This window comes from Bufo gargarizans, chromosome 3, assembly GCF_014858855.1.
Source record: "Bufo gargarizans isolate SCDJY-AF-19 chromosome 3, ASM1485885v1, whole genome shotgun sequence".
Classification (NCBI taxonomy): Eukaryota; Metazoa; Chordata; class Amphibia; order Anura; family Bufonidae; genus Bufo; species Bufo gargarizans.
Window position 1 is genome coordinate 92,551,758 of NC_058082.1, and position 25,707 is coordinate 92,577,464.

Sequence of the window (25,707 nt, forward strand, 5' to 3'; positions counted from 1 at the left end):
AATGCCCTGCTGATCTGCTCCATATTTTCTGCAGACCATCTGAAGGGGCAGGGATTAAACCTTTTGTCCTACTGTAGACAGGACACAGCAGGGAGACTCCTGCTCCAGCCACTTGTCCTACAGCTTGCCACAGGACTGCGAGAAGGAGGAACATGGATGACCTCCTGGGACGCAGAGCGATTTCTTGATGCATTTCTCAGTTTTAGGCCTCTTGCACACGACCGTATGTATTTTGTGGTCCGCAAAAAAACGGATCCGCCAAAAATAAATAAAACGGATGACATCCGTGTGCATTCCGTATTTACCGGAACGGAACAGCTGGCTTTTCATAGAACAGTACTATCCTTGTACGCACGTAATGCGGACAATAATAGGACATGTTCTATTTTTTTGCGGAACAGAAACACGGACATACTGAACCGGAATGCACATGGAGTAACTTTAGTTTTTTTTTTGGCGGACCCATTGAAGTAAATGGTTCAGCATACGGTCCGCAAAAAAAACAAAAACGGAACGGACACGGAAAGAAAATACGTTTGTGTGCACAAGAGGCCTTAAAGGGCTTCTGTCAGCCCACTAAACCCTTTTTTTTTTTTTTCGTTAATATTAATCCCTACACTGCAAGCTCCCTGTACATATGCTAAATATAAATTTTCGTTCAGTAGATATTGTTAAAAATCAAGTTTTATAATATGTAAATTACCTTGCTACCAGCAAGTAGGGCGGCTACTTGCTGGTAGCAGCCGCATCCTCCTCTCATCATGACGCCCCCTCCGCCGTTTGATTGACAGGGCCAGGGAACGGGTTCGTTCTCTGCTGGCCCTGTTCGAATTCAAAATATCGCGCCTGCGCCGTACCTTTCTTTAATCGGTGCAGGCGCACTGAGAGGCGGCCTCTCTCCCGGCCGCTCCATCCTCAATGCGCCTGCGCCGATGACGTCACATCTACACCCGGCGCAGGCGCATTGAGGATGGAGCGGCCGGGAGAGAGGCCGCCTCTCAGTGCGCCTGCACCGATTAAAGAAAGGTACGGCGCAGGCGCGATATTTTGAATTCGAACAGGGCCAGCAGAGAACGAACCCGTTCCCTGGCCCTGTCAATCAAACGGCGGAGGGGGCGTCATGATGAGAGGAGGATGCGGCTGCTACCAGCAAGTAGCCGCCCTACTTGCTGGTAGCAAGGTAATTTACATATTATAAAACTTGATTTTTAACAATATCTACTGAACGAAAATTTTTATTTAGCATATTGTACTTTATTTAGTCTTGAAATATAAAAAAATTGAAAATTTTAAATCAATTTTGCTTTTGCGTTTCTGATGGACAATCACCCTTAGTTATACATTGATTTAACATTTTTCTATATATTTCAAGACTTTCAAGATTTGATCTGAGAGCTGAACAAGCTTCTATTTTCCACATATTAACTGGGAGTCAGCCCTGTGTCTGTGCACCAACATAGTGGATGGAGATGAGCTGATTCAATATGGTAGGCTTATAGGTTGGACTTGATAGACCTGAATCTTTATCAATCACATCAACTATTGTATGTATCAACCAACCCTGACTGCAGAATTCACTAGTTGTACAATTTATTACATTACAGATAAGACTAAATTGGTGGATAACGCTGATGTAAAACTAGGTGAAATTTACCTTCTGGCCTCACGGTGCAGGAATATTCACAGATTTTTGAAAACAGCAAATATCAAGTTTATCACTGTAGTAAAAACACATTTATGTCAGATACCTTCATAATGCTATTCACTTCGGACAATGCAGAATTCTCCAACCAGAGAGAGCACAGACGGAATATCCACATGTCGTGTTCCTCCCCGGACACCAGGCAGCTGATGTAGTTCCTTATGGCTGTGCAGAGAAAGTGTTTCCTGTCCTCCTTCAGAGCAGAAATCGCACATTCATCCAATTCCAGTTCTCGCTGAACCTTTATTGTGTATCTGACAGGTAAGAAAATAAAATGACAGTGATGAGTGGTAGCACTGTTTTTGAACAGCATTGTTGGGTTAATCTAGAAGAAGGCATTAGGAATTCGAGTCCAGACGGCTAAAAGCATTACACGGCTGCAACACTGTGGGGGTCATTTACTAACAGATCTACATCACATTTTGGTGTATATCTGTCGCAAATTGTGGCGCAAAGGTTATTCGCTCCATAATCTGCGACTTTTCCAGGTCTAAAAAAGGGGGCATGGTTGGGAAGTGGACGGGCCGGCAGACCCGCATCCACCGCCAGCACAAGGGGTATTAAAATCGGGCATGGCACATCTGTGACTTTTATGCTTTTAACAAGTTTACGCTTGTAAGTACAATAAAGCCTTTGAATATATGGTAGTAGTCAGTACTTCACTATGGCTGCAATTCTTTGATTATCTACAGGAGTGTCGACTAAAGGAGGGAGGCTACTGTGTGAAATCTGATGATCCCTGCCTTCGTGTCTTTTCCATTTTAACCCCTTGCTGAGGAAGGAGGTGGTGTTTGTAAGCAGTGCGATCTTCTATGCTAGTTATCGATCGGATTCTGGGATTTCTACCCACATCACATCGGAGATCTGCAGCGCAAACCTACAGCTACGTATTTAGTGACATTTCTGCTTTTAGGTATTTATTATACTCACAAACTTCCATAAAAATACAGGCAAGTCAAAAGGTAAAACAGAGCAGCCCTGTGCACGCCCGACCCGGGTTTCGCCTCAAGCTTCTTCAGGGGCATAGGTCTCAATCATCCACACTTGTGTATCCACCCCAATCTCCTCCTTCATTACACACCATCATTGTGCTGCCCAAATTCACATAGAGGCTAGGTCTACACGACGACATTTGTCGCGCGCCATTTTGTTGCACTAATGTCGCGCGACAATTTTTATAATGGCAGTCTATGGTGTCGGACTGCAACATGCGACGTGCTGCGACGCGACAGTCGCAGAAAATCCATTCCAGTCGCAGCATGTCGCATGTTGCAGTGCAACACCATAGACTGGTGTTATTTCCTGAACTGGTTTTCAGGCAGGTCTTGATAACCAGAGCTCAGGATCCAAGTATGAGACCAGGCTCCCTCTACTACAGATTTTTTTTTTTTGAATTTTCAGGTTTTGACTTTTTCATATAGATGCTATTGACTAGGTTCACCCCTGAGGCAGATGTTCCGGCAGAAGTCTCTGTTGCAGATTCTGACAAAAATACTGGACAAAAACCTCTGCATGCATCTGTATTTTGTCTGGCAGAATGAGGCAATCCATAATGGAACCAGCTGGATCCCACTATAGTCAATGGGATCTGGCGCTGCAGTTTCTCTGTTGCTATAGCAAAACAGAAATACCGAGCAACACTGTAAATATGAAACTAGCCTTAAAGGGGTTATCTAACGTCTAAAATATACCCCCAATGCCCAGGCCCTTTGTATACAATATACTTACCTGCTCCCCCACACCCGCGTCGCTGCAGTTCCCTGCACAGCTGCCACTGCATCTCCCTGTTGCGCGGATCAAAACATACAGGGGGGGGGGGGGGGAATAGGGTGCAGCCAATGGGCTCATCCTGTCGTGGCCTGCTATTGGCTGCTCCGCCCCGTCACCGGATGTTTAAATACAGCGGCGGACGTGCAGGGATCCGCAACGACGGGGGTGTCGGGGAGCAGGTAAGTATATGAGCAGTTATGTATACGAGGTGCCTGGGCATTTGGGGGGGGGGGGGATATTTTAGACTTTGGATAACCCCTACTAATGGGACTGATAAAAAATAGTGCATATATTAAAAAAAGTCCCATAGCAGTGAAAGAAGAAAAATACACGTGTGGCATCCTCTCCCGGTGGGGCTCTTTTATTGATATAAGAGCAGGTCCTAAAGCTGAAACCCTCACCTATCATTTATGGCAGAGATGCCCAACCTGCGGCACTCCATGCCATTATAAAAATTGTTGCGCGACATTAGTGCAACAAAATGGCGCGTTTTGTTGCACTAATGTCGCGCTACATTAGTGCAACAAAATGTCGCGCGACAAATGTTGCGCCCTATCTGTCGTGCGACTTTTTGTCGCGCAACAAATGTCGTCGTGTAGACCTAGCCTAAAAGCCATCATAAGTAATCTCTAAAAAATAAGACAAATAATAAAACAAAACCCGTCTGGTTAAGTTATCGTATTATCAGTTTTCACTCAATATATTTTCATCCTTATATAAAACTACTATAATTCCATTCATAAAATCGCTCCACCACGCAACCTGTCACATGGTCTTCATCCAACAGTCATAGTTCCGATAGGTCAGTAGATCTAAAGCCCTTGTTTTAAACTACAAAGCATAGGGACATATTCGTGAATCAAGCGAGGTTTCGAATTAAGGTACATATCCAATCTCTGGAGCTGAATACACCATCGTATTGTCATTGGTCTAATAGCCACCGTTCAGTACGTTCTACCACCATAGGTCCATTCACATGGTCCAGTCACATGGTTTTACACCCACCAATCACGGTTCAGATACACCGGTTAGGTACGCTGATCATAGGGTGATTTGTTTTAAACTGCAGGGACATATTTGCTAACCAGTCAGACAGGGTTTCGGGTCAAATTCAACATTCAATCCCCGGGGCTTGATCATGTCCAGATCGTAGATCCACGTCCCCTCTATGGATCTATGGTGGTAGAACGTACTGAACTGGTGGATATTAGACCAATGACAATACGATGGTGTATATAGCTCCAGAGATTGGATATGTACCTTAGTTCGAAACCTCGCTTGATTCACGAATATGTCCCTATGCTTTGTAGTTTAAAACAAGGGCTTTAGATCTACTGACCTATCAGAACTATGACTGGTGGATAAAGACCATGTGACAGGTTGCGTGGTGGAGTGATTTTATGAATGGAATTATAGTAGTTTTAGATAAGGATGAAAATATATTGAGTGTAAACTGATAATACGATAACGTAACCCGACGGGGATTGTTTTATTATTTGTATTACTTTTAAGAGATTACTTATGATAGATTCTAATGTGAATTTGGGCAGCACAATGATAGTGTGTAATGAAGGAGGAGACTGGGGTGGATACACAAGTATGGATGATTGAGACCTATGCCCCTGACGAAGCTGAGGCGAAACCCGGGTTGGGCGTGCACAAGGTTGCTGTGCTTCACCTTTGACTTGCCTATATTTTAATGGAAGTTTGCGAGTATAATAAATCCCTGTTCATATATACATTGGAGACGGTGCTTCACTATTAGAGCAAACTCCTTGTAGGATTACCAATGGGAAGAAGGACCATGATGTGCTCGGAATTATAGCGCTTGTCTGAAGTGTCGGCATACCACCGTGCGCTTGTGAGTATATTCTCAGGAGTGCATACAGCTAACAGCAGCAGTACTGCACTATCAGTGTGATTTTCTGACATCCCATAGGAACAATTGGAGGAGGAAAGACACCTGTGGAGACTAATATTTTACCCATACGCGTAGAAGTGGATAACTCTAACTTGGGGTGGCTACCTTGAAAGCCGTTTAAAATCGCGCGGTCCACCAAAACGCATTGAACTGAGTGTGAATTGAGCCCACATCACTTTTGGACCTGCTGTGGCAAATTATCCAGGCAACGTATCAGAGGATTTAGTTTTTACTATTTTCTGACATTGGCACATGTCTAAAGTCAGTCAGTTTAATAACCATGTTCCTGATGACAGAAGCCCTTTAATTATTGAATGGCACGTCCAGCCATAGGCAGAACTTTGCAATTCAAGGGAACAGGAAATATAAAGACATTCTTAGTTATTTACTGCATATTCTAATGCCTTCTGTATCATTAGGTTCTGGCAGATACTGTTTCTTGCTCCCTTGTTATAGTCCTGTGTGTGCAGCATGGTCGTCATACCGAACAGGACATATCAGCGACAGCAATTATAACATATGCATAAGAAACTAGCAGCCTAATTGGTGACCACCACTTTAAAGGGGTTGTGCAAGAATGGGGTTTTTTTGGCAACACCCCCCCCCCCCCCTCATTCTTCCATACCGGCAAAGGGAAGATGACTATTTAGGTCCAATTGCCGTCTCCCTGCTTCTCCTTCTCCTGGCCTGCGATGCTCCACTGGGCTCCAGCAAGGTCAACATCCGGTTTGACATCGCCGAAGCCAATCACAGGCCGCAGCGGTGTCAGACTTTCTTTGCGTCATGACAAATGGTCACATGATCGCAAGGGGAGCCCCTTGCTAGGTTCCCTTTAAATAAAATTTGTGTTGCTTTAATTATTATCTTTTTTTTAAGTCCCACTAGGGCAGTGATGGCGAACCTTTTACAGACTGAGTGGCCAAACCCCACATATTTAATCGCAAAGTGCCAACCCGGAAAGTTAACCTCAATTCCAATACAATATATCTTCCATGTACTTTATCATTTAGCTATAATAGCCTGTCTACATTCAGTGCGCTGCCTGTGCTGTCCATAGTGCGCTGATGAATGGCAGTTAAAGTCTAAGGCATATTGGTACAACATAGACTTTTTCCAGGGCATGGGTGCCCACAGGTTCCATGGGTGCCATAGTTTTGCCACCACTGCACCAGGGGATACTGCACTTACAATGCACTGGTATATCTTGTATACCAATGCCTTATAGTCTATCACTGTGTGGCACAGTATAATAGGCATATAATATACAGTCATGGCAGGCCTGGGACCTGTGTTAGGCCCCTCCGACATCAGCACCCTGTCATTGTGTTCACAGGACCGATGATGACAGGGAGCCACCTCTACTGCCCTCTGTGTAACTGGTCGATATTGACCGCAACAGCGATCAAAGTTATCTCTGTCCCGCCGTTACAGCAGGACACTGGCTACAGTCAGTGCTGGGCCCCCACAGTATCACCACAGCCTGTATGGGGTCTCTTCACTCCCTGACGTCTGCACCACGACTAATGGCGTGGGCATCAGGGACTGAACAGACAACACAACCAGCCCCGATACAGCACTCCGGACCCAAAAAAATAGATTAAAATGATTATTCTTTTTTTTTTTTTTTTAAACATTGTCAGGCACTAAGAGGGCAAATAACCCAGCCCAGCTGGTAATGCAGCAAAACTGTAGTATTTACAGCATTTGTGGATGCAATTATGCAATTAATAGGGTTAAATCTGTGGCAAAATCTGCAACAAGTCTGCATCTAACTTGTGGACTCTGCTGAGAATTCGTAGTGGATTTTTGGGTTGCAATTTATGTTAATAAATTCTTCTGAATGGGTGCAACCTCATAAATGGCAGAAAATACAATATTAATTAAGCAGCTATTGCTAACCAATCCCTATTTCAACCACTTCACATGTGGCCTAAGGATTATGCAAAGTATAAAACATAAGATATCAACCTGTTGGCCTGAACCTTGTGCTGTCTCATTAACTCCACTTCCTCCTTTGCTTTTGCCAGTAACGCCTGCTTGTTCTCAAACTCAGAGGATTTCATGTAATTATCGATTCGCTGATACTGGGCATCGGAGAAACGAGCTAATGACAGAAATGCCTTCATCCTTCCTTCCTGCAGGCGGTCACAGCTGCCCGTGCTGTAGCCTTCCGCTACTTCCACTGCCTGTAGAACAAAAAAACAAGGTCACAGAGATCAGCAAATTTCATCTGCAGGAGGATAATAATGAGAAAACCCTGGGGTTTTACTTTACATTACTTTTAATATAAAATAATTCCGTTTGGTTGCGTTCCCATACCGGACAAAAAAACGTTGCAAGCTGCGGTTTTCTGTCCGGCATGGGATGCGGAGCAAAGTGAATCTGGTAAGGTCAGTGGTGCCAGATGAGTTTTCTTGGACACAATAGAAAACAGATCTGGCACCCATTAACTTAGAATGGTTTAAATGCTGGATTCGTCATTGCTATTTTAAAGATAATACAACCGAATCTGTTCATAGCAGATGCAGCCGGGTGTATTATCAATAACGGAAGCGTTTTCGCTGATCGCTGCGTGTGAAACTAGCCTAAGCCACTGTCAGACACCTCTCATAGTGACTTATCTCCCCTGAGAACAAAAGGATTGGGAAAGCTGAAATCCATCAGACCGATCCTTCTTTCTCTCAACACCCGCCGTCGAGGCAGAGTCATGAAACCCCCATAGAGATTAGATGGTACACCAAATAACAAGGCAAGCCTACCTTCTCCAGATAGTTCTGCATAATGATTGTGGGACTTTCCAGACACGTTTCTGCCAACCAGTTCCCACATAACCTCAAGCAATCAACATAATCAGCTGAAGGCTGGGATCATTCTCAACCTAAAAATAAAAAGCACAATTCAAGTTAAAAGCCCATGAACACACAGCAAAAGTAGTCCACATTAAAGAACTACTCCCACCCTAGACGTCCACTGGATATGCCACAAATGTCTGATGGATCTGTACCTGCTAAGTCTCTGTACACGGGTCCTAATCAGCAAGGAGGATTTTATTTATAACACAGGAGTGGTGAGCGGTCTCTTTCTTTCTCTTATCTATACAAGTCACAGAAAAAGCCAACCATTTAGTTCTACATATATAGGGCGGCCAGAGGCCACCTCAACCCCGGGGGTCATCTATTCTGGAGATAGGTGCAGGCCCAGAGGTGGACCTTTGGTGGACCATATCCTATGAAAATTGATTGCATGTCTAAATTAGAATAATCCTTTAAAAAGGGTTGTGCAAGAATATGGGGGAATGGGAGAGTGGCACCTATAAAGGGAAGCTTACTTATCTGCTTCTCAGCACTGGCTCCTTCTCCTCCTGGCCTACATCCGGTTGGACATCACCATTACCACGTGACCATTTGTGATGATGTAAGAGGAGCCAGCCACTGCCGTGGCCAGTGATTTGATGCAGCCATGTTAAACTGGATGTTTACAGCGAAGGAGCCCAGCGGAGCATTGCAGGCTTGGAGGAGAAGGAGGAGGGAGCCAGGACCGTGAAGCAGGCAAGTCACCTTCCCTTTCTTGGTCTGGCCAAGTGGAGGGTTTTTGCCAAAACCCTCCCCTCACATTCTTGCACAACCCCTTTAAATCAACCTAGAGCATTCAGGAATAAAAAGATGAATACATACTGTAACTGTGCTTACAACGGTGGAGTCCTACCTGAAGGGGTTATGCCATTAATAACACATTCCTATCCACACAATAGGGGATACGTGAGTTATCGTTGGGGGTCTGACTGCTGGGAACCCCAGTGATAACATAAATGTAGGTCCGAAATACAGACGACTGCCCCATGAAGATGAAGAGGTGGTGCGCATGCATGACCACCACTCGATTCATTTCTATGGGACTGCTGCGTGCTGACCCTCCTGGATAAACGAGGGTCTACCGAGCGGAGGGTCTATGCTCTGTGTTGGAAAAGCTAAAACTTTTCTAAGTTTCAGCATCTTTGTCATATGTGCTTATAAATTTGTTATAAGCACATATAACAAATAAAGGAGAGATAGTACCCCCCTAAATCCTGACTTAGGCCTCTCACCCAGTTAGGCCAGTACTCTCTGCTCTCAACTGATGAGGGGCAATCACCCCGAAACAGCTGTCTGATATTAAATAAACCAGCATCTGCAGAGTCATGTCTCAAGGCCTATTTAAAAGCTGAACATTGGCTTATAGGATAGCTGCTTTACATCTGGTTGGATTAGAGGTAGAGCTTGTTAAGAGCTCATTTGCATCCCTTTCTTCACAGGTTAGGCTCACAATACATTTGAGCCTTCTTCTGGATGTATACAGAAGTAGCAGATGTTAACATGACGGCTGACGTGCTACGCTACTGATATAGTGCGCCATTCTAATTGTATTGTATTAGAACAGCACACTACCTTAATAGCGTACCGCACCAGGGACATCATGTTAACATCCGCTACATGTGTATATCAATTCTCAACTGATACCTCTGAAAGAAGGCCACAAATTATACATGTATACGGTACATACAGTGGCTCATTTCACCAATAGGCTCCCATGGTAAGAAAAAATGTATACTGGGCAGTATGTTTTTTTGCAAGATGCCTCTTTATAGAAATTACGCTTTTTTTTCTTCAGTTGAAAAGGTCACATACTGACTTGTACCAGCATGACAAGTGCCAAAATAACACCCTTTTGGCATCAGCCTCATATGGCAAATGTAAGGCTCATGGAACTGAGAAGTTACCATTATGCCACACAGTAAGATTATACAGATATTGTGGCTCCAGATAGATCTAAACCGCAATGTTATACCAACCTCAAAGCTGTTAGCTTCCAATTTGTCCACCATTTGTCGGAGTAGACCCAGGGCTAGGCTTTGCTCCTTTTTAGCCCAAAAGACTTGCGCTTCTTCAAGCTGCCATTCAGACACAAGGAACTGCGCAGAGTTATGCTGCTTAATCTGGAACATGGCCTTTTCTGGCAGCTGTAAGAAAAAAGCCGACATAACAAGTGAAGCATCAAACTGCTACTAGGAAACTGTATTCTTTCCCAGTATTTACTGTTACCTTAAATAAATTTATATTAAATGGGTGTCATCCCCATAGGGAAACTGATGGCATATCAACAGAATATGCCCTACAATTCTGATAGGTGCTGATCCTACCTCTGGAACATGCACCTATCTCGAGAATGGGCTCTGTCTTGCAGCTGTTGTAAATGGGGAGAGGTGGCCATGCATGTGCAGCTCTCTGCATTCCAAAAAAAACCCTCCAAAAAAACTGCTGAGCTTGCTTACACAGCTATTTTCAGAATTCTCATATAAGTGAATGGAGAGAGCCAAGCATATGTGGCCACCTCTCCGAAGGCTGAGAGATGGGATCCTTTCTCGAGACAGGTGTAGGTCCCAGAGGTGGGACCTGCATCTATGAGACATAAACGCCATATTCTGTGGATATACCATAAATGTCCAGATGGAAATACCCCTTTACGGCCTCGTTCACCCCTCTGTGGATCAGGCAGGCTGTTCCGGCACAGATTCTGCCTGGACCCACTACTTTACTGACGGATCCCCATTGACTGCAATGGGGTCTGGCAGTGATCTGGCCAATTTCCGACAAAAATACCGGGTTTCGGCTGGAAGAAAATCATTGCATGCAACAGTTTATTTCCAGCTGAAATCCAGCATTTATGCCGGCAATCAGCTGGATCACCGCTGGACCCCTAGGCAGTCAATGGGGATCCAGTGGTGAAGTAGAGGATCCGGCAGGCTGCTCTGTGTTGGAACAGCTTGCCAGATCCACAAACAGAGATGAGAACGAGGCCCAAGTCATTTACTTATTGCTGTTAATAAGTTTTCATAACTTGAACTGGCTTTTTTGAGACCTGAGAAGTTATGGAGGTCACAAGGAAAGACTAGAGGATCGCCTGAGAGTTTACACTTTCTTCTTTCATACAGTACACAAAACTGGTGCTTTAAAACGATTGTCCAATAAAGGGCATTTATTACATATCCACAGGATATGTAATAAATGTCTGATAGCTGGGACCACCACAGGTCGTTAGGATGGGGCCCCTGGGCCCTCTGTTCTTCCTTACTGCATGACAACGAAGAGCTTGAAAGGCATACATTACTCATGCATCCTGACACTGCATTCAATGTCTATGGAGCTGATAGAAATAACCCCAGTCAGGGGCCCCATTCTATATATCAGTGGGGACCCCAGCAATCAAACATTTATCACCTACCCTGAGGACAGGTGAAAAATATACTTTGTAGGACTACCCTTTTGATTACATTTTTATGAACTACATCCCAATATGATAAACGCATTCATTTTCAGTCCCTTCGAGCTCTTGGCTACACTCATTTTCACGCGCAACAATTAATATATTAATAAGTGACAATTTTACTTAAAAAAGCTGGTTCTAAAAATAATCTAAATCTAACACAATAAAGGGTGTCCTGCAGTAGACCCTTTTATAAAATTATCCTTCACTGAATATAATTTTCACTTGGAACAGACAACGCACATCTTCATAGAAAACTCTTCAATTATTAACGGCTATGTACACCTTCCGGAGCAATTTTTTTTAAATTGCATTTTACTCATTTTGGGCTAAATATCATTTTTCCAATTGGTCTTTCATAAACACTTACTTAAGGACTGTATTACACCTGCAGATAAGTATTACAATTGTCGAAAAGGGAGTGTTCCTCCCCGACAATCGCCTGCTCGTCAGTAATGGAAAGCGCTGCTATTACATGCAGTGATCTCCTCCACAGTATGGGGAGTAGTGATCGCTAATGCCATCGCTCGTCCCCATACAAAATCATCATTTGCCGGCAGCAGAAAGTGATTAGACAGCAAGATCTGCTCCTGGCAAACGATATTTTTTTAGCCTGCATAAAAAAATGTGACTGCCCAATGAAAAAGCATTTCCCTTACGTCCTACCAGCAGCACAGATGGGGTTAACTGCCCCCTGTGGACTGGTAGGACCGGTGGAATTTTTAATGAGCCCAAAAACCAATAAACGATCTTCAGCTCCCTGAAAGGGAAGAGATCACCCCCCAGCCCACCGTGTTTTTTTCTGGCCTTTGGACAGGTGGACTGGCAGATCGCCCCCCTTCTGGGAGCTGAAGAGAGTTTAGGGGCTCTTTTTTCCATCATATAGGAAATTGCCCTTTTTTTATTTGCCTTTATTTTAGGCGTCATTGCGGATACAGGTTACCGTCGGGGGAGGGGGGTTCTCCCCCTCTCTTTTTCCGCTTGATGCGGCGTCTTACGGTGTCTCCTCCTCTCCTTGCCGACAGGTGTGCGGCACCATGGGCGCCGCCATCTTCCGGAAGTGACGCGCACTTAGTGCGCTACGTCACTTCCGCTTTGTTAGTCCGATGCGGTGAGCTTTAGTTTAAGGCTCACCGCTCGTTTCTTTCTCTCCTTATCAGAACCCTGAAGGTTCAGGATACCGGGGGAGTCCCATAGGGTCAATTTGAGCCTGGTATAGGCCCTATTACTTCTCTGGTTTCGAGTGAGGCCCCGCCCAGCCTGTCATTCAGTGCTCTGGTTGCGTCGCTTTCACAAGCTAGCCCCAGAGTTCCCTGTGCTTGATATATATTCTAGTATATCGCTTGGCTTGGGTTTTTTTCACAGCTCTAATTTCTTCAGTGCTGGTGGGCGCCCATATGGTCTCGTTTTCACCTCCACTTGATGTTTGTAGGTGTTATGACCTGTTTGTTCTTTTTCTTACAGTTATGGCTTCTCCTAAGAATCCTGATCAGCGGAAGTCTGCGGCCAAAAGGAAACATTTGGCCTGTTATGAGTGTAATACTCCTCTGGAGGACAATTACCCTTACTCAAGGTGTGAGAGTTGCCGCACACAGTCATCCACGGAACCCACGATGCAGGAGATGTTTCAATGGACAAAGACCTACGTGGATGATTCCATTAAGGGAGTAGTGCGCCTGCTGAATGAGAGGCTACCAGGATCCTCTCAGACTCCCATGGAAGTGGCTGCACCGGTCGAGAGACCTACTCCCTGTTCGGTGGGGTCTTCTTCCGAGGAAGAAGAATTAACTTCTTGCTTTTTTCCCCCAGAGAAAACGCAGAAGTTGCTGAAGTCCATCAGGTCGGGGGACCAGGATGTTGACATGGGGGAGTCCTCCGATACCGCCGGACGGACACAGCGTGTCTTTAGAGCGGATGAGACCCTCCTCTCTGTGATGCGTACAGAGTGGAGAAAGCCTGAGAAAGGCCCAGTCCTTACCAGGAAGTTTAAGCTCATGTATCCGATGGCTAAACCCTTGGTGGAATCGTGGGGTTCCGTTCCCAAGGTGGAAATGGCAATAGCCAATTTGTCCAGGCGCACTCTGGTCCCTGCAGACGATGGGGTCTAGCCTGCAGGACCCTCTAGACCGGAGGGCAGAGTGCACCCTTAGAAGGGGTTACACGGCGGCTGCTGCCTCCGCATCAACATCAATTGCGGCCACTGAGGTAGCCTCCTTTTTACGCTCCAAGCTCAACCAGATCCAGACGGACGTGGACCAGAGCGTTTCTAGAGACGACATCTTGACAGCCTTTAAATCAGCCAATCTGGCCATGGATTTCTTGGTCGATTCCACCCAAATGCAGCTGAAGCTGGCCGCCAAGACTATGGCTCTGGTTTCAGCTGCCCGCAGACCGCTTTGGCTGAAGCCATGGATCGCGGACAACGCGTCCAAGTTCAATCTTTGCGGGCTCCCCTTCGAGCCGGATAGGCTGTTCGGGTCCGAATTGGACAGAATCATGGAGGGACTCTCCGACAAGAAAGGGAAGAGTCTCCCCCAGCAGCCCTTTCGGGGTCGTCCCAGGCAGGATAAGAAGTACGGAGGCCGTTCAGGATAGCAGGCTAGGCGCAGAGATTGGGGGGGCCGTCTCGTAGATTCTCGAGACGCTCCCGCAAGCCCACCAGGGAGGCAAAACCCTCCTGACTATGGGCCTCTCCGAGGCTCTTGGATAAGCCCTGCTGCCCCTGCAGTATCTCCTCTAGATTTTTCCGTACCCCTCCCCCAAATTCCCGTGGGGGGCCGTCTCTCCCACTTCAAAGACGTTTGGGCCCAGCAAATTGCAGATCCCTGGGTTCAGGATATAATTTCTGCCGGTTACCGGGTAGATCTCATCTCCCCCCCTCCGGAGAGATTCAACACCACGCGAAACTTCGGGCCTGCCAAACAAAGGATCCTAGAATCCTATATTCAGGACTATATCTCCAAGGGAGCCCTGGAGGAGGTGCCGGCAGGGGAGAGAGGCCTAGGGATTTATTCTCCAGTGTTCCTGGTTCCCAAGAAGACGGGAGATCTCCGGATGATCATTGACTTGAGATTCCTCAATCGATTTATAAGGAAAACCAGGTTTCGCATGGAAACCATAAAGTCAGTCAGCCATATCCTCAACACTGGGGACGTCATGGCCACTCTGGACCTCAAGGATGCGTATCTTCACATCCCGATCCATTCCACTTCCCGGAAGTTCCTCAGGATCGCGGTCCAGATTTTAGGGGTTCGCAGGCACTTTCAGTTCGTCGCGCTTCCCTTCGGAATCTCTTCTGCCCCCCTTATCTTCATCAAGGTGGTGGTGTCGGTGGTGGCAGCTTTGAGACTTCAAGGACTGACTATTATTCCCTATCTGGACGATTGGCTTTTCATAGCCTCTTCAGTTCCGATCCTTACCCACCATCTTCAGATCGCAATCTCCTTTCTCTTCCGCCTAGGCTGGATCATCAACTGGCAGAAGTCGAATGTGAGCCCATCGACTTCAATCCATTATTTAGGATTCGTGGTCGACTCTGTGGAGATGTCCCTCCAGTTGACTCCAGAAAGGAGAGCGCGGGTTCAGGACCTGGCAAGGGTCCTTTATGTCCCTCGTCGAGTCTCTATCCGGACTCTCATGAAGATGCTGGGGCTCATGTCAGCGGCTGCGGACGCAGTCCCTTGGGCACTATGGCACCTCCGTCCTCTTCAGTCGGAGGTCCTACGCTTATGGAACGGCAGCCCTGCGGGGCTAGATTCTCTGTGCTCCCTGTCCGGTCAAACCCGGAATTCCCTCACATGGTGGTTCCATCTGCCAGCAGGGAAGTCTATGACCCAACCAGCTTGGGTCATATTGACTACAGACGCGTCCCTTGTAGGCTGGGGCGCTCACCTGGACGGATCCCCAGTACAGGGCTCTTGGTCTCCTCTGGAGCGGCATCTTTCTTCCAATCTTCGCGAGATGCGAGCTATCCGGCTAGCCCTCCTTCACTTCGCCCCTCAGATTCGGGGCAAGGCAGTGAAAGTCCAGTCAGACAATATGACTGCGGTTCTCTATATAAAAAAGCAGGGAGGCACAAGATCATTGCCCCTTCTATCAGAGATCGGGGTAATTCTTCGGTGGGCAGAGATGAACCTTTCCCATCTATCTGCCACTCATATTCGAGGCTATGTGTCACAACCAGACAGCTGAGAAGCTCTGACAGAGGCCTTTCAGAACCTCCTCCTTGAATTTCTGTGTTGTGGTATTCAGCTCCTCCTCTCGTCAGCCTCTCTCAGCTGTCATGTGTTAATTGCTTCCCTTTAAATGCCTCCCCAGAATGCTTTTCTGGGCGGCTTATATTACTTCCTGGAGTGTGTGTGCACGCTGATCTGTCCTCCTGTTTGCTTCAAAGCTAAGTGTACCTTTATCTGTTAATATCTGTTTGCTGGATCCCAGGTGACCCTGACTCCCTCCGTGTCTTGTGTAGGGAGCCGGTGGTCGTGTCCCCTCACTATTGTAGGGTGCTCAGGGCTTTATAGTCAAGGTTCGTGGATATGCAAACCTCCACCATTCGGATCTTTGCATAGGCTGAGCAGCCAGGGAAAGTGCCAGGTCTTCTGCAGGGGTCTCCCTTGGTTCCTTAGATTTTGGATCCAGCGAGTCGTTTATACATGTTGCTTTGCCTTGTTACCTGTACACATTCCGTGACATTATAAGCCGCCAAAACCGTCTTAAGCATGGATCCGGTTTCACTTTTGGCTGAACGCTTCCAGGGTCTTTCATTGGAGGTAGCTGACCTCCGTAAGACTTTTTCTCAGCTTCAAGTGACCGGTTCAGCTTGCGTTCATGGAGCTTGTTCTGAGCCTAAGATCTCGCTCCCGGATACGTTCTCCGGGGGTAGTGAGAATTTTGTGCGTTTTAGAGAGGCTTGCAAACTCCATTTTCGCCTTCTTCCCCATTCTTCTGGTGATGAGGAACGGAGGGTGGGGATCATTATATCGCTGCTCAGGGGTAACGCTCAGTCCTGGGCCTTTTCGCTGCCGGAGGGGGCACGGCCCCTCCGTTCAGTGGATGAATTCTTTTTAGCCCTGGGTCAGATATATGATGATCCGGATCGTATTGCTCTGGCGGAGTCTAGACTACGTCTTCTATGCCAGGGTAAACAATCCGCAGAAATATACTGCTCAGAATTTCGGAGTTGGGCAGCTGATACTGGTTGGAATGATGCTGCACTCCGAAGTCAATTTTGCCATGGTCTTTCAGAGGGATTGAAAGATGCATTTGCCTTTCATGAAAGGCCTATTTCTTTGGACTCTGCTATGTCTCAGGCCGTTCGTATTGACAGGCGTCTTAGAGAGAGAGGAGAGATCTCTCCTTCCTGTCATACTCGGTCCCAGGACTGTGCAGCGGTCCCATTCTCTGCGCAGGGGTCTCAGTCGCTGTCAGCCCCTTCTGAGCAGGAGTCCATGCAGCTGGGGTTGATTGCTTCTGACAATAGAAGATTCAGCCCGCATGGGAGGGTTTGTTTTTGTTGTGGAGGTATTAATCATTTGGCAAATATTTGTCCCTCTAGGAGATTCAGGCAGTTCTCTGGGTATAATAAAGAAACAAAGAGGAAAAAATCTTTGAAAAATGTTCCGTCTGTTACTATTGGCAGGATTGAGGCGGAGATTGAAGATTTTCCGTTTGCTTGTAGTTCCCGTTTTGTCCTGCCGGCTAGGGTGGCGCTAGAGAGCAAGAACATTTTTTGTGAGATTTTTGTGGATAGTGGAGCAGCGGTCAATCTCATTGATAATCACTTTGCGATAACTCATGGTTTCCAGGTGTGCGCTTTGAGAAAGGATATTCCTGTGTTTGCTATCGATTCCGCTCCACTTTCTCAGAAGTCATTAAAGGGCATAGTTCACAATATCCGTTTAATTGTGAGTGATGCTCATGTTGAGGATGTGTCATGTTTCGTCCTTAGCGGTTTGCCGACTCCTCTAGTGTTGGGGCTACCCTGGCTCACTAAACATAACCCCACCATTGATTGGCAAGCAAGGCAAATAAATGGTTGGAGTGACTTTTGCAGAGAGAATTGCCTCACGACATCTGTTTCTGTTTCTGAGGTTGCTACTAAGACTGTACCATCTTTTCTCTCTGAATTTTCGGATGTCTTCTCTGAGAGTGGAGTTCAGGATTTGCCCCCGCACAGGGAGTACGATTGCCCTATTAATCTCATCCCAGACGCCAAGCTGCCTAAATCTCGTTTATACAATCTTTCCCAACCTGAGAGGATCGCTATGCGTACTTATATCTCTGAGAGTCTGAGAAAGGGACACATACGACCCTCAAAGTCACCTGTTGCCGCTGGTTTTTTCTTTGTTAAGAAAAAAGATGGTTCTTTAAGACCTTGTCTGGATTTCAGGGAGCTGAACAATATCACAATTCGTGACCCTTATCCGCTTCCTCTGATCCCGGACCTATTTAACCAGGTTGTTGGGGCTAAAGTCTTTTCCAAATTAGATTTAAGAGGGGCATACAACCTGGTCAGGGTCAGAGAAGGGGACGAATGGAAGACGGCCTTCAATACCCCTGAGGGCCATTTTGAGAATTTGGTTATGCCTTTTGGTTTGATGAATGCCCCAGCCGTTTTTCAGCATTTCGTGAACAGCATTTTTTATCATTTGATGGGAAAATTTGTATTGGTGTATTTGGATGACATTTTGATTTTTTCTCCCGATTTCAAAACTCATAAGGAACATTTACGTCAGGTCTTGCTCATCCTGCGGGAGAATAAATTATATGCGAAACTGGAAAAATGTGTGTTTGCGGTTCCAGAAATTCAATTTCTGGGGTTTCTTCTCTCCGCTTCTGGTTTTCGCATGGACCCCGAGAAGGTCCGCGCTGTGCTTGAGTGGGAGCTTCCTGAGAATCAAAAGGCGCTGATGCGTTTTTTGGGCTTTGCCAATTATTACAGGAAGTTCATTTTGAATTATTCTTCTATTGTTAAACCACTCACTGATATGACCAGAAAGGGGGTAGATTTTTCTTCTTGGTCAGTAGAGGCGCGTAAGGCTTTTTCTGATATCAAGGAGAGTTTTGCTTCCGCTCCCATCTTGGTGCAACCTGATGTTTCGTTACCCTTCATAGTTGAGGTTGATGCTTCTGAGGTGGGTGTGGGGGCGGTCTTGTCTCAGGGTTCCTCTCCTGCCAATTGGCGACCGTGTGCCTTTTTCTCAAGAAAACTCTCCTCCGCAGAGAGAAATTACGATGTGGGAGATAGGGAATTGTTGGCCATCAAGTTGGCTTTTGAGGAATGGCGCCATTGGCTAGAGGGAGCCAGACACCCTATTACCGTATTTACTGACCATAGAAATCTGGCCTACTTGGAGTCAGCCAAGCGTCTGAACCCGAGACAGGCCAGATGGTCGTTGTTCTTTTCTAGGTTTAATTTTGTTGTCACGTTCCGCCCTGGAGTTAAGAATGTGAAGGCAGATGCCCTGTCACGTTGTTTTCCGGGAGGCGGGAATTTTGAAGACCCGGGTCCCATTTTGGCTGAAGGTGTGGTGGTCTCTGCTCTTTTTCCTGAATTGGAGGCAGAGGTGCAGGCAGCCCAGTCAGAGGCTCCTGATCTTTGTCCTCCTGGGAGGTTGTTTGTGCCTCTCGCTTTAAGACACAAGATTTTTAAAGAACACCACGATACGGTCCTTGCTGGGCACCCGGGGGTAAGAGCCACACTGGATCTCATCGCTCGGAGATTCTGGTGGCCTGCGCTTCGTAAGTCGGTTGAGGGTTTTGTGGCAGCCTGCGAGACTTGCGCTCGTGCCAAAGTCCCTCATTCACGGCCATCAGGTCCTCTCCTTCCCTTACCCATTCCTTCCCGTCCTTGGACACATCTGTCCATGGACTTTATCACGGACCTGCCTCGTTCCTCGGGGAAGACTGTGATTCTGGTGGTGGTGGACCGTTTTAGCAAAATGGTGCATTTCATCCCTTTTCCTGGTTTGCCCAATGCTAAGACGCTGGCGCAGGCATTTGTTGATCACATTGTCAAATTGCACGGTATTCCTTCAGACATAGTCTCTGATAGGGGCACGCAGTTTGTTTCCAGATTCTGGAAGGCTTTCTGTTCTCGCTTGGGGGTTCGGTTGTCATTCTCTTCTGCGTTCCACCCGCAGTCGAATGGCCAGACAGAGCGCGTCAATCAGAATCTGGAGACATATCTGCGTTGTTTTGTGGCGGAGAATCAAGAGGATTGGTGTTCTTTTTTGTCCCTTGCTGAGTTTGCTTTAAATAACCGTCGTCAGGAGTCCTCTGATAAGTCACCATTTTTTGGTGCATATGGGTTTCATCCACAGTTTGGGACTTTCTCGGGAGAGGGGTCTTCTGGTTTACCTGATGAGGACAGATTCTCCTCGTCTTTGTCATCTATTTGGCAAAAGATTCAAGATAATCTAAAGAGCATGAGTGAGAGATATAAGCGTGTGGCTGATAAGAGACGTGTGCTTGGTCCGGACCTGAATGTTGGTGATCTGGTGTGGTTGTCTACCAAGAATATCAAATTGAAGGTTCCCTCCTGGAAGTTGGGTCCTAGGTTTATTGGGCCTTACAAAATCCTGTCTGTCATCAATCCTGTTGCATACCGTCTTGATCTTCCTCAGACTTGGAAGATCCATAATGTTTTTCATAAGTCCTTATTGAAACCTTATGTTCAACCCATTGTACCCTCGCCTTTGCCTCCTCCTCCGATTATGGTTGATGGGAATCTTGAATTTCAGGTATCTAGGATTGTGGATTCTCGTCTTGTCCGCGGTTCTCTTCAGTACCTTGTTCAGTGGGAGGGGTATGGTCCTGAGGAGAGGATGTGGGTCCCAGTGACGGACATTAAGGCCTCTCGTCTCATCAGGGCTTTCCATAGATCCCATCCTGAGAAGGTGGGTTCTGAGTGTCCGGAGTCCACTCGTAGAGGGAGGGGTACTGTCACAACCAGACAGCTGAGAAGCTCTGACATAGGCCTTTCAGAACCTCCTCCTTGAATTTCTGTGTTGTGGTATTCAGCTCCTCCTCTCGTCAGCCTCTCTCAGCTGTCATGTGTTAATTGCTTCCCTTTAAATGCCTCCCCAGAATGCTTTTCTGAGCGGCTTATATTACTTCCTGGAGTGTGTGTGCACGCTGATCTGTCCTCCTGTTTGCTTCAAAGCTAAGTGTACCTTTATCTGTTAATATCTGTTTGCTGGATTCCAGGTGACCCTGACTCCCTCCGTGTCTTGTGTAGGGAGCCGGTGGTCGTGTCCCCTCACTATTGTAGGGTGCTCAGGGCTTTATAGTCAAGGTTCGTGGATATGCAAACCTCCACCATTCGGATCTTTGCATAGGCTGAGCAGCCAGGGAAAGTGCCAGGTCTTCTGCAGGGGTCTCCCTTGGTTCCTTAGATTTTGGATCCAGCGAGTCGTTTATACATGTTGCTTTGCCTTGTTACCTGTACACATTCCGTGACACTATGATAGCGGACTGCTTAAGTCGAGGATTACCGACCATGGAGTGTTCTCTGCATCCGGAGATCTTCAGGCAGTTAGTTCACAGGTGGGGTATGCCAGAGGTGGATCTCATGGCAACCAGGTTCAACGCCAAGGTGCTGAGGTTTTGTTCCCTCTACAGGGAAGACAACCCCCTGGCGATAGATGCTCTGTCGATACCGTGGAGGTTCAGGCTGGCTTACATCTTCCCTCCGTTTTCCATGATACCGAGGGTATTGATGAAAATCCGTCAGGATCAGGCCTCGGTAATAGCCATCATACCGTTCTGGCCCAGGAGATCCTGGTTTACCCAGCTCATTCAGATGAGTCGGGGATCAGGCCCGAGCAGAGTCTACGAAGAAGGCCTACTCCAGGATCATGAGAATCTTCATGTCATGGTGTGATTCCAAACAGGTGGCGTCTGCAGATCCGCCCCTTCCTGCGATATTACAATTTCTTCAAGATGGATTAGATAAAGGTCTTTCTCCAGCTACCTTGAAGGTACAGATTTGTTCCATCTCGGCCTGTCTCAACAGGCCGCATTCTCGGGACCCACTCATTAAACGCTTCCTGAAGGGAGCTGAAAGACTAAAGCCTACTATACTGAAACCCATTCCCCAGTGGGATCTTTCAGTAGTGCTCAGGGGGCTAGCATCTCCCCCCCTTCGAGCCATTGGAGGAGGTCGAATTCCGATTTCTAACTTTAAAGATGGTTTTTCTTCTGGCTGTAGCTTCAGCCAAAAGGATTTCTGAATTGCAGGCGTTCTCTGCGATTCACCCCTATATTATCTTCCTACAGGACAGAGTACTCCTGAAGTTCTTACCCTACTTCAGGCCTAAGGTGCCTACCTTCCAAAATATCAACCAGGTAATCTCCTTACCAGTTTTGTTTTCAGCCTCCTCCTCTGATACTCCAGCAAGAGACCCGCTGGATATTTCAAGGTGCCTCCAGGTCTATGTGGATAGATCCAGAGAATTCAGGATAGATGAAAATCTCCTTATCCTGTTTGCCGGTAAGTCTAAAGGCCATAAAGCGTCTAAAGCCACCATTAGTCGCTGGATCAAAAAGGCCATTAGGGAGGCCTTCGTCTCCCAATCCCTAGATCCTCCGGAGTTTGTGAGAGCCCATTCTACTAGGGCTGTCTCCACCTCTGTTGCGGAAAGAAGACTTCTTCCCTTGGAGTTGATCTGTAAGGCAGCCTCCTGGAGCTCGGAGTCAACCTTCATCTCCCATTATAGGATAGATGCTAGGATGGCAGAGTTTTCGGCCTTTGGGCAGACAGTTCTTAGTTCTGCCAGGCATGAGGACCCTCCCTAGGGGATTCTTCTTGCTATCTCCCCATCTGTGCTGCTGGTAGGACGTAAGGGAATCGTTAATTTCTAACGATAATTTGTTTTCCCTTAGTCCTAACAGCAGCACACAAATATTCCACCCTAAATACATTATGCTTGTTAAAAACACGGTGGGCTGGGGGGTGATCTCCTCCCTTTCAGGGAGCTGAAGATCGTTTATTGGTTCTTGGGCCCATTAAAAATTCCGCCGGTCCTACCAGTCCACAGGGGGCAGTTAACCCCATCTGTGCTGCTGATAGGACTAAGGGAAAACAAATTATCGTTAGAAATTAACGATTGCTTGTTCATCAGGTAATCGGCGGCACTTCTACACAGGCAGATCACTGCTAACGAGCGTTCCTACAAGCGATTGTTAGCGATGATCTGGCCGACCCTCTGCAGGTCTAATACTGACCTAAGCCACATTCTCATCAGTAAGATAAGAATTGAGCTATAATGAGCATTTAGGAGGTCAGAGATAAGGATCCGTCAGCTGAGCTGCCCGATGGGAAACAGTAAAATTACAGAGCCTGGTACTAGAGAATCTCAAGGCAGTATAGAGAAAGGGGCTTCAAATTTTTGAAAACCAATGTAAAAAATTATTTTTAGCTCAAAATGAGTGCAATGGAATAAAACTATCCCCAAAGGTGTACATAACCTTTAAATCACCTTACTATTCCATAAAAGGACGGGGTAACACAAACCGATATAATGTGACGTTTACTTCCATGTCACTCAGCTGAAGGACAATGTTATTCCAAGCTATAAATGACCATGTCATTGTTCTAGGCAAGTCGTTCTTGGTGGTGGGGATTAGAGATGAGCGAATTTCATATTTAGAAAATTTGCTTACTGGTAAAAGGTGAATGGCGTTATGGATTCCGTTACCACGGACCATAACACAATTCTATGATGGAATGCATTCTGTTATTCGTTACGTCATAATAGAAGTCTATGGCCTGCATAATGGATCCTTCCCGTTTCCGTTATGCAGGAGAGGACTCCCCTGGATAACGGAAATGGGACGGATCCGTTTTGCAGCCAATAGACTTCTATTATGACGGAACGAATAACGGAATGCCTCTAAAGGAATTTCTTGATGCATGCCATCATAGAATTGCATTATGGTCCGTGGTAACGGAATCCATAACGCAATTCACCTTTTACCACCAAACGACACGTGAACGAATTTCATAACATGTAATTCGCTCATCTCTAGGGAGGATAAACCTAGCTGGACAATGCACATCTATTGTATTTGTATGGCTGTTTGTGTTATAGCTCTGTACTGTGTTCTAATACATCACCTATATACTGTAAATTTATGGATCAATGTTGCACTTATATCTCCAGTTTCATACAGCGGTTTCTCACTCCTTCACACAAAGTTATACTCTATCAAATGCTGCATTATTGTGGATAACATTTCTGTAGTGCGGTACCATATGGAGACACCATATTACAGCACACCTATTACAGAACCATAGGGACTTGGTGTGCTGCCATGCAGGCCTCCCATGACAGGAGGCCTAAGATACAATACTTTTAGCTGAAAAACGGCTAAAAAGTTGCAGGGTCCATCAGACTGAAAATGATGGCAGTCTTACTTCTTTATGAAGAAATGTTATCATCTTGCACGTCTTTAAAATAACGCAGAGGCTGCACAGACAGACGTCACTACCCCGAGCTTTACTGGAAACTCCCTTTATATGTCCATGTGAACATCTGAGGTCCTTTCACACTTTAAAGGGCATGTCAGCAGATCTGTACTTATCACACTGTATAATTTGCATAGAATATATAAAGAGGGCTTCTCTGTATTTTATTTTTGGTATTGGGAGCCTCTACAATATGCAGGCTTAAAAAGGGCATCTGTCAGCAGATTTGTACCTAGGACACTGACTGACCGGTTACATGTGCGCTTGGGAGCTGAAGACATCTGTGTTGGTTCCATGTTCATATGTGTCCCGCATGGCTGAGAAACATGATGTTTTACTATATGCAAATGAGCCTCTAGGAGCAACGGGGGCACTGCCAGTATACCGAGAGGCAACTGCTGCACCCTCTCCACTTTGATTGACAGGACCCGGCAGTAAAAACGTGATCATGCCTGCCTGGCCCTGTCAATCAAAGTGCAGAGGGCGCAGCAGTTGTAGAGAGAGCAGAAGCCTCTATGTGTAACGGCAACACCCCCGTTGCTCCTAGAGGCTCATTTGCATATAATACAGCACCATTTTTCTCAGCAATGCGTACAGATATGAACATGGGACCAACACAGATGCCTTCAGCTGCCAAATGCACATGTAACAGGTCAGCCAGTGTCATAGGTACAAATCTGCTGACAGCTGCCCTTTAAACATGATTGGCTCAGATATTCTCTTACTGATACTAGGCATTTCTGTATTTGTTCAAACTGTTCTTTTCTGCAATGCTTTAAAATGCATGAAAATATAAATAACAAAAAAATATAAAATCAACCTGGGTGTTGTTAGCGAGCCTAGATACCCGGGATAACTCCATTAAATGTTTGGTGAGAATTTGATTGAAGCAGTCCTGATTGGAGACATCTTTCTCCAGCATTGTCTCCAGGATAACAGATCGAAGAGCAAGGACAGGCTCCTGGAAGCCAAAGTCGCTGTCTTTAAGAAGTTGAGACTGCTGCTGCCACTTCATGTAGAGGTCATTTAACTGATGCTCAGTGATGGCTCTGAAAGACAAAAACAGAATTATCCAGAAGGCAGGGGCACATGCCACTACAAAAAGACAAAAACAGAATTATCCAGAAGGCAGGGGCACATGCCACTACACTGACAACCATCCGTTGTATTGATTTTGACTAGCCATAGAAATAACTACATGCGCAGTGATGAAGCCAACCATTGAGTACCCACAGCACTTGTAGCACCTATCTGCCATTCAGCATCGGACCTATAATTTTTAATCAATCTGCTATCAAACGTCTGTCCAATGTATGTTCACTGATCTGGTCCCCGGATGAACCGGGTGAAAAGTCAGCTTCCGCCCAGCAGTGACCCCGGTGACGTCACCGACACTAATAGGCGGGCTTTAGCTCTGTCCTAGCCTGTAAAACGGCTAGGGCAGCGCTAAAGCCTACCCATTAGTGCTGGTAGTTTCATCGGAAATACTGCTAGGTAGAAGTCTCTGCCTAGCAGTGTAAAAATATACACAAACAGAGCAGGGAA

The 25,707-nt window shown here is 46.3% G+C and overlaps 1 protein-coding gene across 1 annotated transcript in view; it reads right to left on the minus strand.

The window, feature by feature from the left end:
* Positions 1 to 25,707, minus strand: part of ATM (ATM serine/threonine kinase) — a 207,267-nt gene that overhangs the window by 40,914 nt on the left and 140,646 nt on the right. Inside the window, 6 exon segments of the mRNA XM_044284054.1 lie at positions 1,749 to 1,956; positions 7,362 to 7,579; positions 8,153 to 8,244; positions 8,247 to 8,271; positions 10,222 to 10,389; positions 24,983 to 25,211. Of these exon segments, the coding sequence (XP_044139989.1) occupies positions 1,749 to 1,956; positions 7,362 to 7,579; positions 8,153 to 8,244; positions 8,247 to 8,271; positions 10,222 to 10,389; positions 24,983 to 25,211 (940 nt within the window).